This window comes from Aspergillus thermomutatus, assembly GCF_002237265.1.
Source record: "Aspergillus thermomutatus strain HMR AF 39 chromosome Unknown NODE_40, whole genome shotgun sequence".
NCBI classification, from domain to species: domain Eukaryota; kingdom Fungi; phylum Ascomycota; class Eurotiomycetes; order Eurotiales; family Aspergillaceae; genus Aspergillus; species Aspergillus thermomutatus.
The window spans coordinates 20,756-37,403 of record NW_020798089.1 but is presented as its reverse complement, the minus strand read 5'-3'; the positions used below and the strand labels follow the sequence as shown (position 1 = coordinate 37,403).

Below are 16,648 nucleotides of genomic sequence, written 5' to 3'. Positions count from 1 at the left end.
AAGCAGTCAAGTGCTGTACAAGGAGCGGATGGTGTTTTGGGATACCAATGCCTTAAAGTTAGCAGCAGTTTCAGCTTTGGCCATTCCAGTGCCAGAGCTCCCACAGCCTCTGAAAGAGAAACGCCCTGACAAAACGCGCAGTACATTTCTGATTGTGTGACATTTGGAAGAATTCATTTCCTTCTCTGAGACATTTGCGGTAATCGAACGAATCATCTGCTGGTCTGTATATACCCATGTCATTGTGGCGCTCTGACTAGACAAGGGCAGATGAATCATGAAAAAGACGACTGACCACGTATGCAATATGCTAGACATGGCTAGAGTCTGAGTAAGATACAATCAATGACAGATCAATCTTTTGTGTCACTATTCCGGTATGGCGTGATAGGCTATAATTTACAGTCTTATGTACAGCGAAGCCATAGATAAACCATGGATAAGCCATGTGTGTGACTTTATCCATCTCTGATCTGTCAAATCCCTCATTGCATATTGACAGCGACATCGCCATGCAGCCTAAGTTTCGTGTAGAGGTCGTCAGTGACGACGACTTCCCCGAGCTGATCAGGGCGCTCTGGGAGGCCTTTGAGAATCCCTACCAGGGCATCGTCCGCCTATTCTTCCCCATCCACAACAATGATCGCGAGGGCAGTCTGAAGGCGTGTATCCAGGGTCAACTGGAAGAGTACCACCAGCAGCAGCCGCACGTCACCTGGATCAAAATCGTGGATACGGAAGCCAACAAGATCGCCGCCGCCGCCAAATGGTACTTTTACCGGGAGAATCCCTACGCGAAACAGGAGGGACCGATCGTGGCGGAGTGGTTTCCAGAGGGACTGACGAGGGAGTTTGCGACGGAGGCAGTCAGGCAGTTTGAGCATCCGCGGGAACAGATGGCTCGACGACCCCATGCTTGTAAGTTTGCAAGATTATCACAGGTATACCGGTGGGACTCTGTCTGATAGTACACCTGTAGTTCTACACATTGCATTCGCCCTCCCCGAGTACCGCGGCCAAGGGCTCGGCCATCTCTTCATGAGATGGGGCGTGGGAAAGGCAGACGCGATGGGCTTGGAAGCCTGGCTGGACGCATCCGAGTTTGGAGAGCCCCTTTACAAGAAGTATGGCTTTCGCAAGGTTCTCTTCAACAGCGTGAAGCCGATCCCATCGCGCCAGCTGTCCGACGAGGAGCAAAAGGAATGGACACACTGCGAGCAGACTTTCTTGCCCATTAATGCGACGGTGATGTGGCGTCCTATTGTAGGCAAATATGTCGAGGGAGATACGCCAATGCCATGGAACGATGAGATGGACCAGGACTAGGGAAGACAGTGACACTATAGATGCGCCTATTAAGTTACATAGCATTTGTATCAATCTATACAGATTCACGGCGCGAGCGAATGCAATGCTTTTGACAACTCCACCCCGAATATAATGGAGTCAGTGTCTATCTACCGAGGCACTGTCTCAACAATAGGCCCTTCATAAACATGACGGGCGCGGAGGAGATAGTAGACAATGCTCAGAAGGATCACACCGACGGTACCTACCACGCTGAAGTTCATGGTCTGCACCGTGACTTCGCTGGATGTGGGCCACATGCTGAAGAAGATGGCGATGGTCGCGTAGATGATGGCAAAGACATTGATCAAGACCCCCCAGATACCAGGAACGCGAAAGGGACCCCAGACTAGCTTGGCTCCGATTGTGTTAACGGTCTCGTCAGCGCCAGCAGTCAGCGAGATGGCACCAGTCAGACGTCGCCAGAGGAGCAGGACAGCGACCATGATGTAAGAGAGGTATAGGCCGGTAATGGACATGGCGCAGAGGTCATTAAAGGCGACGGCAGATCCGATGGGGATCAAGGCCAACAGGGCCGACACAATGGTCGTGAGTGCGACAGACCAGACGGGAATGGCGGTAGTCGGAGAGACCTAGAGGATATTAGCCTGAAACATGGATTTACAAGGAAAAGATAACCGTACCCGGCTCCAGAGTCTCCAACCGGGAACACCGCGATCGCGAGAGAATGACCAGAACTGGCGAGAAGTCGCAGCCATCATGCCGGTGGCCGAACAGATACAGACGACAATGATGATGGAGATCATGGTGGCAGCACCTCCGAGGGAGCCGGTTCCCTTGAAGAAGATCTCCATGAAAGGGTATCCGGTAGGACTCGCAAGGGCTTCGTCGATGTCCCCCAAGCAGAAAAGAAGAGCGAGGAGCATGCCAAATCCCAACAGACCGTTGATCAGCACGCTGAGGAGGATCGAGCGAGGGACCACCACGGGGGCATTTTGGATTTCCTCCGACATCTGCAGATATGAGCTGCTGTCTTTTCACGCGACAGGACTTGTGGACTTACGTGCACTGCGGCATCACCACCCGCAAAGGCAAATACAGAGCCGATCAATCCAACGAAGAACGATAGTCCCTGGGTCGACCATCCACCCCCATTGAGGAACTCGGTGAAGACGTCCTTGGCGGAGCCAATGTCCGCCAACGAGACGAGCGGGATGAGGATGGCGAAGAAGCCGAGAATGTGGACCACGAGAATGAGCCCTTCAAATTTGGGGAGGACATTGCGACCGACCACGTTAATACCGACGGAGAAGGCGACGATGGCCCAGAAGTACATGGTAGGATGCCATGATTTGGGTGCGTAGTTGGGATGTGTGAGCATGGCGACACCTTGGACGAGAGTACCGGAGAGGTAGCAGGCTGTCGCAAAGGTGGCCTGCCATCCAATGACGGTGAGCCATCCAGACATGTAACTGAGGAATTTCACCGTCGATCGCGGTGCCAACATGGAGATCCAATGGTACTGGCCACCGGATGTCGGAGCCCTAAGAGGGTTATCAGCACTCGCGTTCGAGACGATATACAACAGACATACATGGACGCCAGTTCAGAGAGAACGACAAAGACGCAGGCAGTACCTGCCCAAACAAAGAGAAAGCCATAAACAGCCCCAGCTGGACCACCACTGTCGTTGATTGTTAGTGTTGAACGCGATTAGATCGACCGAGGACCGTACTTGGTTAATGGCTGCAGGAACAGTCTGTCGATCATGGATCAGCATGATTCTTTCAGATCTATTTTCATCAGATGGAAGCATACACCGTAAATCCTTCCCAGGTCACTAGAATCGTACAGCTGAAACCGAGCATGGACAGCATTCCAAAATTGCGCTGCAACGGTTGATCGTCAGTGACGAGTCACAAATCTTGTGTAATCGATCGATCGCGAATTAAATCACCTTCAAAACGGGTCTTTTCCCCAGACGAGCCAAGTGGACTTCATCCAGGTCTTTGCTCGACCGTGATCCCTCGAGCTCTTGAGGACTCGAGGGCTCCAGGGTCTTCATCTCGTGCATTAACATCCCACGGGAGATTGATTGACTCTCAGGAGGAGCTTTTGATGACAGTGAAGAGTGCATACGAGGATCCAACACCCAGATTCTCCAGACGAGGTATAATATAAGGAAAGGAGAGAGTGGGGGAATGGAGCCAGAGTCGAGTCTGGTCGTTCAGGGACCTCGACTTGGCCACTTCGACTAGACCCTGGTGGATGAAGTTACGAACGCATTGATGTCTGTTTTGAGCAGGTCGTAGTGTAATGATTTATTGAATAGCATGGAATGTTACTAACTAATGCATTGCCGGTTCAAGACTTGTCGAAGTTACCGCATCCACCACACGACGCGGTTGGAAATTAGCGTGTTGCCAGTTCCCAGAAACCGAAATAGGAGAGAAGAATGAAACAATCCTCTTGGATAGTTACCGAGGATGGCATGCGCTTGGTCGGTACCAGCCGATCATGGCCTGAGCCTGCTTCAGACACCCTCGTGGGAGGCCATCCTGTCTATACTCTCTCTCTCCTGTACGGTGTAGTCTAGCGTGTGTAACCCCTGAACGATATCCCCTCTCTGGTACTTCTAGTACTTGTGACTGAGAGAATTAATGATGTGCAACGTGTCTGCTTATCGTTGCATTCATTTGTCACTTCCTTGCAGTGGTCTTGATACGCCACTGCTTGGCACCGCAGGGATGGTTAGAGAAGTATGGGATGAATGGTGTGCAATAGTCCATCAAGAGGAATCGGACAATCATCTCGGTTGGAGTTAGACTTCTCCAAATAGATTAAAATATTCCGGACCATTTCCCGTGAACAATACCACTGCGAATGCTAAATGCTGAGGTGGCATCGCATCCTTGCAGGGGGCGTCTTTAGCTGTGGCCTCCGGACATGGATGGATAGGAGTCTGCATATATATCCCTGTTTCTTGGTAATTGATCAACGAGAATCGGATATTTCCTGAGACGAGAAAAACTCTATCATTGGAACCAAGAGTGATAATAATTGTTTCTACACTGTACAACTACACAATGCTCTGCTGGTCCACGGCGATCAACCGTGTTTGTGCGCTGGAATGTCCCACTCGCAGTCGATCCTCGGACCTTAATTATGATTCCGCGAATCCGCAGTCTATTTCTTCATGTTCATCGAGTACATATGACTAGATCATTGGACTAGTCCCAATTCCGTGCTCTATGGAGCCGGAAGAGAATCCTGTTCATCCGCTTAAGCCGGCCTAGTTTTAGCGGGACGCCAGGATCAGCGACTGTCTCGAACACGGCTCAGGACTTGGCCTTATTCTTTTGGTGTAACCTTGTCCAGGATGGATCATGACTGATGAGTTGATTGCGAGTCTTGGAGTAATCCAGTGGCGTAGTTCCATCACACCCGACTGGTGCAGTGGCTCGACAGATCCAATATCTCTGGTCTCATTCATCCTGCCTCTCACCGGGCCGGACCTCTCTGGCTGAATGATCAGACCATTCGGTGCATAATTAACTTCTAATCATTGCGCTTCAGCTAATTTCCCATCATCCAGGTGGTCGATGGACAACTCCACCCAGGCAATCAATAACACGAGTCCTACGCTCTAGTAAGAATCAGTCTAAGCGACTATTTGCATGTAAGACTCAAACCGAATGACTAGTGTTTTGAGTTAGAGACACAATCCAGACTTGCACAGGACGAAAGAACCTTCGGCCAGGATTCTATCACGATCCCATATGCACAAGGACCACCACATGCACCATCAAGCAGGCCCGCAGTGATTGAAATGTCTCCCGCACCAACATGACGAATACCTTGTGTGCCTGAATAACAACGGAGAATGGCTGACTGCCCCTGATCGGTAGAATCCAACCGAGAAAATCCTTCTGCGTGGGGGTTGCATGAGGTTCCCCGGCCATGGACTCGGTCTTATACACACCCTGCACTCCGTTGTTTCAGTCCTGTCGTCCAAGTGCCTTTTTGGGCAGATTTCCTCTCCATCATGTGCTAGGTTGATGTTCGTGATCTTCCCTTCAGCCTGCTGGTCATTTCGCCATCATGACCAGGTATTCCCCGGACAGTGAGGCGCCAGCGGTCATCGTCTTGACTTTGTTCTTGATGGTGACATCCATCCTGGGCTCGCTAGCAAGACTCGGGACCAAATGGTGGAAATTTGGCAGTCTCTTTCAGGATGACTACCACATACTCCTTGCGCTGGTGGGTGAAAGCATCGAGACACGCTGTTCAAGATTCTTACCTGTGTAGCTCATGTCAATTGCTCAATCGGTGGCCGTTTCAATCGCAGTTCAGAATGGCTATGGAGACCATTTGACAAAGCTGGGCGATACAAAAGTTGAAAGTATCATGAAGGTATGTCTTCAGTCCATTGGATTGCAAGTCTGTGTCAGTGATTCAGAATCCCCTGACTCCTAGTCGCAATACGTCGCTACCATGTTCTACATCCTCGCTATCGCTTTCTCTCAGCTCGCCTTTCTCTGCTTTGTCCAACACCTTACTCCCACCTCTCAGAGCCGGGTTGTGTTTCTCGCTCTGCAGATCATCATCGCTGCCTGGGCAATATCAGGGATCTTTGCCTCCGCGTTTCAGTGTCATCCAGATCGATGGGACTATCTACATGGCAGTTGTTATGATCGAGTAGGAGAACCCGATCGATACGTGGACGGTTCAAGGGCTGATCTAGCATCAGGAAGCATTCTTCATCTATCTGGGGGTTTCGAACATCTTCACCGACGTGGCCATCATTGCGCAGGCCGTCCAGGTTATTGCCATTGTGCAGACAACCTGGAAGAGAAAAGCCAATATCATGGCCGTCTTTTTGTTTCGCGTGATGTAAGTCCTTTTCCTCCAAACCGGAAGCGTACAAACTAAAAGATCAGTGTCCCTGGAGCATTGATTGCCCAAGTCTATTTCGTCCATCGCACCATCAATTCGTCCGATCCCACCTCCGAGACGTGGTCGGTCACTGTTGCCTCCCAGTTGGTGCAGTGTCTGAGCATAGTGACGGCCAGCGCACCGCAGTTTATCCCCTTCCTCAAGCAACTCCAGTCCACTGGCATGAGACTCGACGGAATGACTCGCTACACGCTCTCCAGCCAGCAGAAATCGTCCCGCACCAAGTACTTCCTCTCTGCCGATCGAAGACGCACTGGCAATGAGTCCACCCATGAACTCGATAATATCCCCCTGGCAACAACCAAAACGGTAGTCACATCGAATATAAATGGCACAGAAGATGACCATGATGACGAGAGCCAGTCGAGTCAAACAGGCATCATCCGCGAGACTCGGACATGGACGGTGACGGAGGAGCATACATGTCTTCCTGGTCACGGCGGATGACCTCCAGCGAAGAGGTGATGTCTGGCTCCATTCACTTGAAAATGTTTATTTGTATTGTCTCTGTACAGTAGATGTCATGAATATAAATTTGCTTCTGTCTTGTCCGCTTCGTAGCTCCATCGGCATGTCTGTGAACTTCTCGGATGAAGATGATACATGATATGGGTTACTGCGCCAACTCAAGTCATCAGACTGTCAGCTCAGCAAAACTGATGACATAACTGATCTGTTCGAGAAAGACCAAATCGAGGATCTAATTTCTGTCGTTCCATGAGATCAAATGCCAATTATGATCGAAGACGCAGAGAGAGAGCATGGACGATATTATTGGGCTATACCCGATTAGGCATCTCAGTTGAAGAGGGTGCCTGCCGAATCAGGCAACTCCGTCTTTGCAGTCATTATTAATTGCGCTGATCATCCGGCAGTCAACAGTATCATTCCAAATATCACTCACTGCACAGTCAAATCACGATGCAAATGACTGTTGACGAGACAGCCGTATTCACCAAATTCACTGGGCTGTGTGCCGATAGAGGCCTGTTGCAGTGTCACGACGATGTGAAAGAGGGAGATCGGCCGGATGGGGTCATTGACGAGACAACTCTGCTGTAAGTGACTACTCAATGCCTAAATGAGGCCGGAATCACGATCGAACCAAGCAGGCGCTTTTTGCAGGCCAATCGAATGGACCCCTCGAACGCCCTCTGCCAGTTTGAAGAAGCAACCAAATTCCGCTGCGAGAAGGATGTGCTCCGTGTATATGACTTGATCAGCGTTGATGACTTCGAAGACACTCGCAAACTGGTGGGCAATCTGTAGCTCCGCTTATATCTGACAACTGACCACCTGCAACATAGTATCCGCTCTGGACAGGTCGTCGAGACAACCGGGGATTGCCTATCGTAATGATCGAAACGGCCCATCTGGATCGAAAAGCAATGGTACACTGGCGTAAGACACAAGGGCTGTCTGGCCATTTTGACGCCTTGGAACTCGGTAGCAGCTCACCGGACATGGCGCAGCGAGCTTTAGTGCATTTCGATTATTTGACTCGGTTTGTCTTTCCACTGTGCTCCGCAACGCGAGATCGACCGCTGCCATCTGAGCCGGTCACCAAGGCGCTCTACCTGGTAGATGCATCGTCTGTCTGTCTGAGGCAGGCCTGGGATCTCCGAGACTTTGCGCAGGATAGTAGTTGGATGCTGGCCACTTGCTATCCAGAAACAATCGATCGGATATTTGTGAGTGAAGAAAGGACAGAGGGCCATGAGCCCTTCTGACTGACTTGCGTACAGATCTGCAATCCACCGTCGTATTTCTCCAAGATCTGGAATCTCATGAAGAGATTTGTCGACCCGGTGACTGCAGAGAAGATTGTCGTGTTGAATTCGACGGATGTCTATGGCACCCTCAACAAGTACATCCATCATGACAATATTCCCACCCAGTTTGGGGGCACTTTCCAGTTCACCAAGGGGATGCTGCCGGACTTGTGTCCCATTACTCGCCAAACCTTACGCTGGTCCCCTTCGTTCAGCGGGACGTTGCCTCCTGGCCCGATCAAGTGGACGCAGGATTCTCGTGGTCAGGTGAAGGCAGTGGCTACTGGAACTGTTGATGGCGTTGAGAGGAGATTGGATGTTGCCGTGCTGGACGTTGAGGAAGAGAAATGAGAACAAGTGTCAAACACTTCGAATGGTATTTCTATATCTACCTGTTCGTGACGATATCTTATCGACGAACATATCAAACTTCGCTCTCGTCCAGCGAGTAAAACTCCAATTCCGCAATCATTGTCCACGCAGGGATGGTCACACAGATAGGGAATCCACCATAGTCCGGGTCTTCGTTGGGCATCATGGAGAACACGCCGCTGCGTGTTTCGTCTCCATTGAGCACTCGCAGGGTCTTAAGCTCCCCTGTCTCCTTGTTCGCCACTACCTTCTCTTCAAATCGTAGGATCCCTGTGAACGCAGCAGTCGGAGACAAGGCGGTTGCACGGACCTGGAATCCCCACCCAATCAAGAGGAATTTGCCGCCTCCGAGGTGAATGACCATGCCACAGCCCGGGCCTGGCTTACCGAAGACGAAACAGCGCTCGATGGTGATCTCGTAACCCCCGTATTGCCGCACGATCGGTTTGGAGGGGTCAGAGCCGTCGGCCGCCAGCTCGTCGAAGAAGAATCCCACGGACGATCCAGGGCGTCGCTGAGCCTCTAGCACTATCTGTGAGACCAATTCTAGCAGAGCGTAATGCCTGGTGAACGGATTCGATTCTGGCTCAAGGGTATCAATGCCAAACGGAGAGACACCAATGGCCTGGTAGGACCCATAGGCCGTCCAGATGCGGCGTGCCCCATACTCGTCTCGGCGTTGTTCGGGAATGAACAAGGGCTGGTCGCGATGGCGGTACTTGGAGCAGGAGGTTGCATAATCATTGAGATAGACGTCGGGAGAAATAAAGTCCAGAGATGGTGCAAAATGCTGCCAGATATCCAGGACAGTTGTGGTGCCGCCACCTGAGGGATAATCACCTGGCATACCGCCGCCGCCAGCGACAATCGGGAAGTCATTATCGCCGTCATCACCAACATAGTTCTGCCACACGTTCGTGTACAGTGGAATTGGATACTCTTGTTTGCCCGCTGCGGCGACCTGGTTGAGATATAAGGCGTAGTGGTAGGCCATGAAGAGCTCATCGGTGTGTGGTCCTTTGCCAAACACTTCCACCCACGACCCTTGAGGGGAGGCTTGTGCTTTGAATTGAACCAAGTTGCGTTTGAGGTCGGGATGGAGATTGTCCCAGTCACGGGCGAGAAAGGTGAGGAGGTCATCGGGAACTGGTTGGGAGAATCGCTCGTCTGCCGCGGCAGAGCCATCGCGAGAGTCACCCAGTAACCCGGTTTCGTTCTCGACCTGGACCATTACGACGGTCGAGTGATCTCCGTCGAATTCCTTCAGGTGGCGCATCAACTGCGCAAAGGCCCTGGCGTCGCTCTTAGGAGCTGCCTCGTGAAATATTGACACGACATCGGCGGTCTGTAGGACACCTCCCGCCTTTCGCAATTTCGCACGGGGGAAGCGTTTGGGGTTTGTCTTGACCCATGCCGGAGCGTACGTTGAGATTCCTGTAAGCGATTATTAGACCCGTCATCGAACTGCAAGAGCATAGGCCTTTGATCTTGGGTGGTGGGTTGAAGACTACCATTTTTGAAGGAGCCAAACCACAGTAGCACAAGACGAAGTCCGTGCTTGCGTGCTCCCAGAATGACCTTGTCCAGTTCCTTGAATTCGAATTGGCTTTCTACTGGCTCAATCATTTCCCAAGTGACGCATCCTAGCACAGTGTTGACGTGAGTGTCCACCAGTTTCTGCCAGACCGTGTCCATAAACTCGGCCGAGGTAAGCGATGAGTTCTGCAGCTCTGCTGCCAATAACAGGAATGGACGACCGTGAACAATGAGCTGCTTTCCGCGGTCGATGGACCGAAGATGAGGGATCTCGACATTTTCCAGAGGCATGGCGAAAGAGCAGCAGGAAGTAAAAGGTCACTTGGCTAGCTTTGAAGGCCGGTTCGAAGACGACATCTTTATATCTCAGGCCACAGTCCCCAGAAACATCCCACCGGAAGAGTACTGTAAATGGCACCGTCTCTTTCAGTCCGTGTGCCGCAGTCAATGCCGGGTTTCACAATTCTCCATTGGACGATATCCCATGGTGGACATGGCCAAAGCACTGCGTTTTGCGGAGTACATGATTTCCAGCTTCTCAAAGGCTGGGAGTGGTCGAAGATCGAGCGCAGCAGCCACTGATGGTGCCCCTCCGTTTTCTTGCTTGAATTCCGCCTAAAAAGGAACCGAATCTGGGCACTTGCGGGTCCGGGATTGAATTGCTCCTATTCGATGATATCCCGGGCGATTCTGGGGTCTCTTTATCGAACCAATAGGAGGATCGAATGTGTGTTCCAGACTGTCAAATAGTTACCCACATGGACGTTCATCTGGATGGTTCCTTTCCCCCACAGTCTTCTCCCCAGATTTGCATGCAGACAAGCAGCGCAGATCTTGTACGGAGTGTACCAGTCAGACCGAGTCTGGGAGACACAGAGGTCAAGCTATCCGACTAAGGTTCAACGTCAGGCCATTGCAACAGCAATGGTGAATGGGGGAGCGGTATAAAATGCTTCACCACGCCCTCAGGATCATCGACTGGGCTCTCATACTGTCATACAAGACCGCATGTGCATTTATTTCAATATTTCAGAATTCTGAGATTGAGAGTGTCACGACGATGGATCTCCCCAAAGATGCCGATCAAGGGATCAAGATCTCTGCAGAACATTCGGAGTTCTCTCCCAATGTCTCCCCTTCATACAAGATTCGAAGCGTTACTTGGTGGAAGCATCCTGGTTTACGCAAGTTATATGCCATGATGCCTATTCTGTTCCTCGGTGAGTCTTCCGAGATATCTGCAGTGCAACCTGTTTCCATGCTTACAATGGTGCAATGGGCAGGCTCAACGATCAACGGGTATGATGGGTCGCTCTTGAACGGCTTGCAGACCATGACACCTTGGCAGGATTGTATGTGGCCTACTGCGTGCTTGTAGGGTCTGTTCCATCCATGTTAACATAAATAAAGACTTTGGCAATCCGACTGGATCTACGCTGGGCCTCTTCACGGCAATTCAGAATATCGGCGGTGTTTGTGCTTTGTTCTTCTGTACGTTGCGACTCTTCAGCCCTTGAGAGATGGTCACTGACCCCCCTTAATAGCTTCCTATGTTGCTGATCTGCTGGGACGAAGGGTCGGAGTGGCGGTGGGTATCATGGTCGTCTTTGTCGGGACCATTATCCAGGTGGTACCCTCCGTCGACCGAGGAATGTTTATTGCTGGAAGATTCCTAGTTGGTCTCGGGTATGACGACCCTTCCAGTCTGATGATGACTACCAGACGCTGACCATCCCAGATCAAATATCAGCCAGGGGTCAGCCCCTCTGCTCATAACGGAGCTCGCACATCCTCAGCATCGAGGCACTCTAACAACCATGTATAACACTCTATGGTATGTTGGCTCCATCGTTGCGGCTTGGACTGTTTTTGGGACGATCAAATATACTTCGGAGGCATCATGGAGGATCCCGGTTGCATTGCAAGCGGCCATGCCCGCTATTCAATTCGTAGGAATCTGGTTTTTGCCCGAAAGTCCTCGTTGGCTGTGCGCCAAAGATCGAGAGGATGAGGCCTTCAACATACTCGTCAAGGTGAGATGAACATTTAGCACCGTGGCATCATCGCTGGGCGCGCTGGGCTGACATTGAAATCAGTACCATGGCGATGGGGATCGGTCAGACGGCTTCTGTGATTTTGAATTCCATGAAATTCAGAATACCCTCCGTCTCGAGAAGGAGAATTCCCATGATGGCTGGCAGGTCCTCATCAAGACGCCTGGGAACCGTAAGAGACTTCTGCTTATTGCGTTGGTGTCCTTCTTCTCCCAATGCTCTGGCAACGGACTTGTCTCTTATTACCTTCACTCCATCTTAAACTCCGTGGGAATTACGTCCTCTTACGACCAGGCCGTGATCAACGGTGGTCTGCAGGTGTGGTCGTTCCTCGTTGCCATCGGGTTTTCGTCCTTCCTGGTAGATGTTCTGGGCCGACGCAAGCTTTTCATGATTGCCGCTGTAGGAATGCTGGTCAGCTTCAGTATCTGGACTGGGTATGGAATTTGGCGAAGATCCAATACCGAGCGCTAACATGCCTTAGATGTTCCGCTGCCTATGCCGAGAGCGGTGATACCGGGGCTGGAAGCGCGGTAATTGCCATGATTTTCCTGTTTTATGGAGTTGCGGGCTTCGCATGGCCCGGGCTGACTGTCGCCTACTGCGCCGAGATCCTGCCTTTCAACATTCGAGCCAAGGGGCTTGCGGTGAATTTTGCCCTGACCGCATCGGCATCCGTCTTCAATCAGTATGTTAATCCTATCGGACTGGAGAGGCTGCAGTGGCGATTCTACTTCGTTTACATCGCCATTCTGGTGATTGAATGCCTGTGTGTCTGGTTCCTGTTTGTGGAAACCAAGGGTCCGACCTTGGAGGAGATAGCTGCCCTTTTCGATGGAGACAAAGCCAACGTGCCCCATGCAGAGGAGTTGGGTTTCCAGCAGAAGATTGCAGAGACGGAGCGAGTGCACTAGTTACTTTACCCGGCATGTGCAGATGAAATGAGGAATGAAATTATTCGCCGAGTCAGTCAAATCCTGCCGAACGTAGAATGGCCAAAGCGTCCTCGGCATATCGGTCTCGCTCGGCTAGGCCTGGAGTTACAGGGAGGCGCTGGTCTCCTTCAATAGGCAGGGCGTGTTGGAGCAGAAACTTGACGATCCATTTGTCCACGGTGTAGACGCGGTCTATGGACCGCATGCAAACCTTTTGAAATGTGAACAATCGCCCAATCTGTCCCGGTGGCTATGAGCTTTTTTTGCCCTTTTTAATGACGAGGAATGAGCAAAACACTTACCATCATCTCCACGTCAGACCAGTATTCCTTCAGCTTCAGCAGTACCTGAAAGTTATAAAAAAGCCTTCTTTTAGTGTCTGGTAGCTCGTCAGGTTCGCCGAAAAGTAACGTATGCAGTAAAGCTGACGATGAAATGACTGTCATATGGGCAACGATGAAATACACCGCGTCACATCCAGGACATTCACTGGCGGTCCTTAAGAGGTCGCTTAGTGCCGCGGCATGGTGCTTGCAGCGGGCGGCAAAGAGAGTCTGGTTTGGAATTCGGGCAAGGTGGACATCTAGGTATTGGAAGTATAGCAGGGTTGAGTAATGGTGGTAGCCCAGGTGGAGTGCCACAAATGACTGGCCTAATCCCAGCATGGCATGGCGATGCAAATTCTCCGGCGTAAGAGTGAGATCAGGAGGAAGACTTCGGGTAAAGGCTTCGAGCTCCGATGCCAGCTGCCGGGTTTTCAATTCCGCATCCACATCCGTCAGAGCCCCATCGGTCAATTGTCGGTGCAACTGTTGTATTCCGCCGAACACCTTGGCCAGGATCACCATGTATCCCCAAAGACCTGGTTGAAAGTTCTGTCTGTCAATGGCGATGCTCTGCCCTCCCGTTAAGTTCCAGAATTCTACCTCAGGCATGGGCAGCCGATATCGTCCACTGTCATGGATCTGACGGGGAATATCCAAGCCCGCGGAGGACCATTGATCAATCATGTAGAGCGACCACCAGGTGCGTAGCTTGATCTCTTGGCTGATTGCATCATCCTCTGGCGCGGGTTCAGGCAGACGAAGTATTTGTGCCATTCGAAAAGCGATTCCTGCACCGGAAGTTAGTATTTTCCACGGAGTAGTATGGCATCAACTGCACTTACCGAAGAATAAGGACTCGCCATTGGGATCACCCTCGGCTCCGCAAATGTTACCGATGAGAATCGTGGCGTGAATATTGTCGAGAGACACCTCGTCGATCGCTTTTTTAACCGAGTTTTTAGCCGCTTCGAAAAAGGCCTGTACTCGCTGCCGTATGTCCGGATGGCTAACGAACCTTTCCGTCATTTTGTGAGACCTCAGACCAGCTACAGGTTTGCGTCCAACTCACCGAGCCGCTAGAGTCAAGATACTGAAGAGGATCGACCGGGGCAATGAGCCATTCCGAATCCGCGTCTTCAGAGAGGAAGGATGGAATAATGTGTGAGGTTTGTCATGGATGAGCTTCAGATAGAGGTCAACAAGCTGATCCCGGACATCATCCTCCACGTCGGCACGATCATCTGTTGTCGAGATATCACGATGATTGAAAGGAACGGAAACAGCTGGAGCCAGAGACTTGGGATAAGTCGAGTCTGACCTCGCCGACAGGGAGCAGTCTTGGCGTCTTTGGAGACACGGCATGCAAGCACTATGAGGGACAGGACCAGCGGTGCATTTCCGCTTGGCGGCCCGACATTGACTGCAAGAAGTAGCCACCTTCATGGTGCGTATGCATTTGTCAATGTCAAGCAACAGTTCGATGCCTCCTATTCGGAAGGAATCATTGTTTGAGATACATTTCGATGAAAATAGCTTGTAGGAGATGATATTGTCTGTGTTTTATCGATCGATCTGATGTGCTCCCCAAGAGTCACGAGACCATGATCACGTGAGAGGCCTCTTCTGGTCTGATTCCCCAGGCATCCAGTTCAAGAACGAAGCGCCTGGCAGAGATCATACTCCTCGTCCGGATGCTCTCTCGACAACTTGATAGTATTCTTACAAGTGATGGGTCATCTGGCTTGAAAGTTCATGGTCTGGAGTATTGAGTCCTTGTCCATGTAGATCATTAATCCAAAAAATATATTTGCTGCGAGTCAACCACTAAGATACACGCAAGGACGGCTCGATTTCTGCATATGCTATTCTTCTGACCATACAGGACCTTAGACAGGTCTTATCAAGTCGGATTTGCCCAGAAGATGTACGTATCCGATGGAGCGAAATGGATCTTGTTGTAGACTAGAGTGTCTCAAGAAGCTCGGTCTGCAACGCGTCCCGAAATGCCTCGGCAACCCCGCATAAACACTGTGGATTTGTCCCCGCATACATAAATAGCCATCATCGACCCTCTTCATCAATCTCTGCATTTCAATCGATTGAAGACCAAAATAGATCTACATTACTCCTCAGAAAGAAAATGTCTGGACCCGGAGCTGGTCACGAATTCCCCGCACAGCAAGTCTCCTGGCTCAAACGGGATGTCTTGCTCTTTGCCAACAGCATCGGGGCGACCGCCGACGAGCTGCATTTTCTCTATGTATGAAACCCTTCTCTCTTACGATTATCTGTGTCGATATTTACCTTCAAATAGGAGCTGCATCCCAACTTTGCTGTCTTTCCGACTTACCCGATTATCCTGCGTAGGTTCACCCTGAGAGAGGAAGAACACTGCATGATTAATTCGGCTAACTTGTCTCGTAACATAGCATTCAAGCTCACAGACTCGGAGGTGACCGACTTCTATGCCCGTCAAAAAGCCAACCCGGTTCCGGGGGTCCCCAAATTCGACCCCAAACGGTCGGTCGATGGCCAGCGCAAATTGACCGTCTTCAAGCCCCTGCCACCGACCAGTGCCGGGAAACAGTTTGAGTTGCGCAACAAGGTCATCGGTGTCTACGACAAGGGCAAGGCTGGCTCGGTAATGGAGACAGAACAAACCATCGTGGATAAAGCAACGGGGGAGGTCTACACCAAGGTAGTGAGCAGTGGGTTCTTTGTCGGCCAGGGTAATTGGGGTGGTCCCAAGGGTCAGTCTCTTGCTTCCTTTCTACCTGTCCAATTGCAGATGCTAACTTGTCTCTCTAGGCCCCAGCACTCCCAACTATCCTCCCCCGGAAGGCCGTAAACCCGATGCCACGCATGAAGTGCAAACCACACCGGAAACTGCCCTTCTGTATCGGTGAGTCGTTGCGCCGTGTTCGCTGGTCATTAGGAACCCTGACTAATTTCACACTGAAGTCTGAACGGCGACTACAACCCTCTTCATGCTACTCCCGAGCCAGGACAGCAGATGGGCTTCGGAGGCACAATCATCCACGGTCTCTTCAGCTGGAATAGTACTGCTCACGCCGTTCTCAAGGCCTTCGGTGGCAGCAATCCCAACAACTTTCGCGAATTTCAGGCCCGGTTTGCATCTCCAGTGAGGCCAGGTGACCGTCTCACCACGGAAATGTGGAGGATCGGCGATGTCACGGATGGGTTCGAAGAGATCCGATTCGTGACAAAGAATGACAAGGGCAAGGTCGTCTTGAGCAACGGCCGGGCTTTGATTAAAGTGGTCAAGTCAGGATCGAAATTGTAAGATTATAGAGTTAAGAGCACAACAAAGTAAACTGCCTACTCAGATACTCGTGCAGAATTCCGCTGATAAAGTTATGTCTGAAGGT

At 51.1% G+C, this 16,648-nt stretch overlaps 8 protein-coding genes across 8 annotated transcripts; 5 read left to right on the top strand and 3 right to left on the bottom strand.

The window, feature by feature from the left end:
* Positions 1-512: 512 nt before the first annotated feature.
* CDV56_104653 (putative GNAT family acetyltransferase) lies at positions 513-1,326 on the top strand (the record flags this gene model as incomplete). The annotated part of the gene is made up of 2 exons (XM_026758272.1): positions 513-918; positions 980-1,326. 2 exons carry the CDS (start codon positions 513-515, stop codon positions 1,324-1,326), a joined length of 753 nt encoding a protein of 250 aa, XP_026616498.1.
* A 131-nt stretch (positions 1,327-1,457) lies between these two features.
* CDV56_104466 (putative GABA permease) lies at positions 1,458-3,388 on the bottom strand (the record flags this gene model as incomplete). The annotated part of the gene is made up of 7 exons (XM_026758085.1): positions 1,458-1,940; positions 1,992-2,321; positions 2,372-2,852; positions 2,903-2,992; positions 3,044-3,067; positions 3,127-3,197; positions 3,266-3,388. The coding sequence occupies 7 exons, from the start codon at positions 3,386-3,388 to the stop codon at positions 1,458-1,460; spliced, it is 1,602 nt and encodes a 533-aa protein (XP_026616497.1).
* Positions 3,389-5,409: 2,021 nt separating this feature from the next.
* CDV56_104138 (uncharacterized protein) lies at positions 5,410-6,711 on the top strand (the record flags this gene model as incomplete). The annotated part of the gene is made up of 5 exons (XM_026757757.1): positions 5,410-5,568; positions 5,617-5,721; positions 5,785-6,006; positions 6,059-6,201; positions 6,249-6,711. The coding sequence occupies 5 exons, from the start codon at positions 5,410-5,412 to the stop codon at positions 6,709-6,711; spliced, it is 1,092 nt and encodes a 363-aa protein (XP_026616496.1).
* Positions 6,712-7,185: 474 nt separating this feature from the next.
* On the top strand, positions 7,186-8,387 carry CDV56_103968 (SEC14 family lipid-binding protein; the record flags this gene model as incomplete). Its single annotated transcript, XM_026757587.1, has 4 exons — positions 7,186-7,322; positions 7,377-7,518; positions 7,572-7,955; positions 8,010-8,387. 4 exons carry the CDS (start codon positions 7,186-7,188, stop codon positions 8,385-8,387), a joined length of 1,041 nt encoding a protein of 346 aa, XP_026616495.1.
* A 73-nt stretch (positions 8,388-8,460) lies between these two features.
* CDV56_103789 (putative beta-galactosidase) lies at positions 8,461-10,235 on the bottom strand (the record flags this gene model as incomplete). Its single annotated transcript, XM_026757408.1, has 2 exons — positions 8,461-9,842; positions 9,920-10,235. The coding sequence occupies 2 exons, from the start codon at positions 10,233-10,235 to the stop codon at positions 8,461-8,463; spliced, it is 1,698 nt and encodes a 565-aa protein (XP_026616494.1).
* A 640-nt stretch (positions 10,236-10,875) lies between these two features.
* On the top strand, positions 10,876-12,912 carry CDV56_103502 (sugar porter family MFS transporter; the record flags this gene model as incomplete). The annotated part of the gene is made up of 6 exons (XM_026757121.1): positions 10,876-11,296; positions 11,355-11,435; positions 11,489-11,630; positions 11,683-11,977; positions 12,041-12,435; positions 12,483-12,912. The coding sequence occupies 6 exons, from the start codon at positions 10,876-10,878 to the stop codon at positions 12,910-12,912; spliced, it is 1,764 nt and encodes a 587-aa protein (XP_026616493.1).
* Positions 12,913-12,964: 52 nt separating this feature from the next.
* Positions 12,965-14,702, bottom strand: CDV56_103322 (uncharacterized protein; the record flags this gene model as incomplete). Its single annotated transcript, XM_026756941.1, has 4 exons — positions 12,965-13,144; positions 13,236-14,047; positions 14,102-14,274; positions 14,329-14,702. The coding sequence occupies 4 exons, from the start codon at positions 14,700-14,702 to the stop codon at positions 12,965-12,967; spliced, it is 1,539 nt and encodes a 512-aa protein (XP_026616492.1).
* A 697-nt stretch (positions 14,703-15,399) lies between these two features.
* On the top strand, positions 15,400-16,563 carry CDV56_103112 (putative peroxisomal dehydratase; the record flags this gene model as incomplete). Its single annotated transcript, XM_026756731.1, has 5 exons — positions 15,400-15,519; positions 15,574-15,622; positions 15,689-16,009; positions 16,068-16,161; positions 16,221-16,563. 5 exons carry the CDS (start codon positions 15,400-15,402, stop codon positions 16,561-16,563), a joined length of 927 nt encoding a protein of 308 aa, XP_026616491.1.
* Between the last annotated feature and the right edge of the window lie 85 nt (positions 16,564-16,648).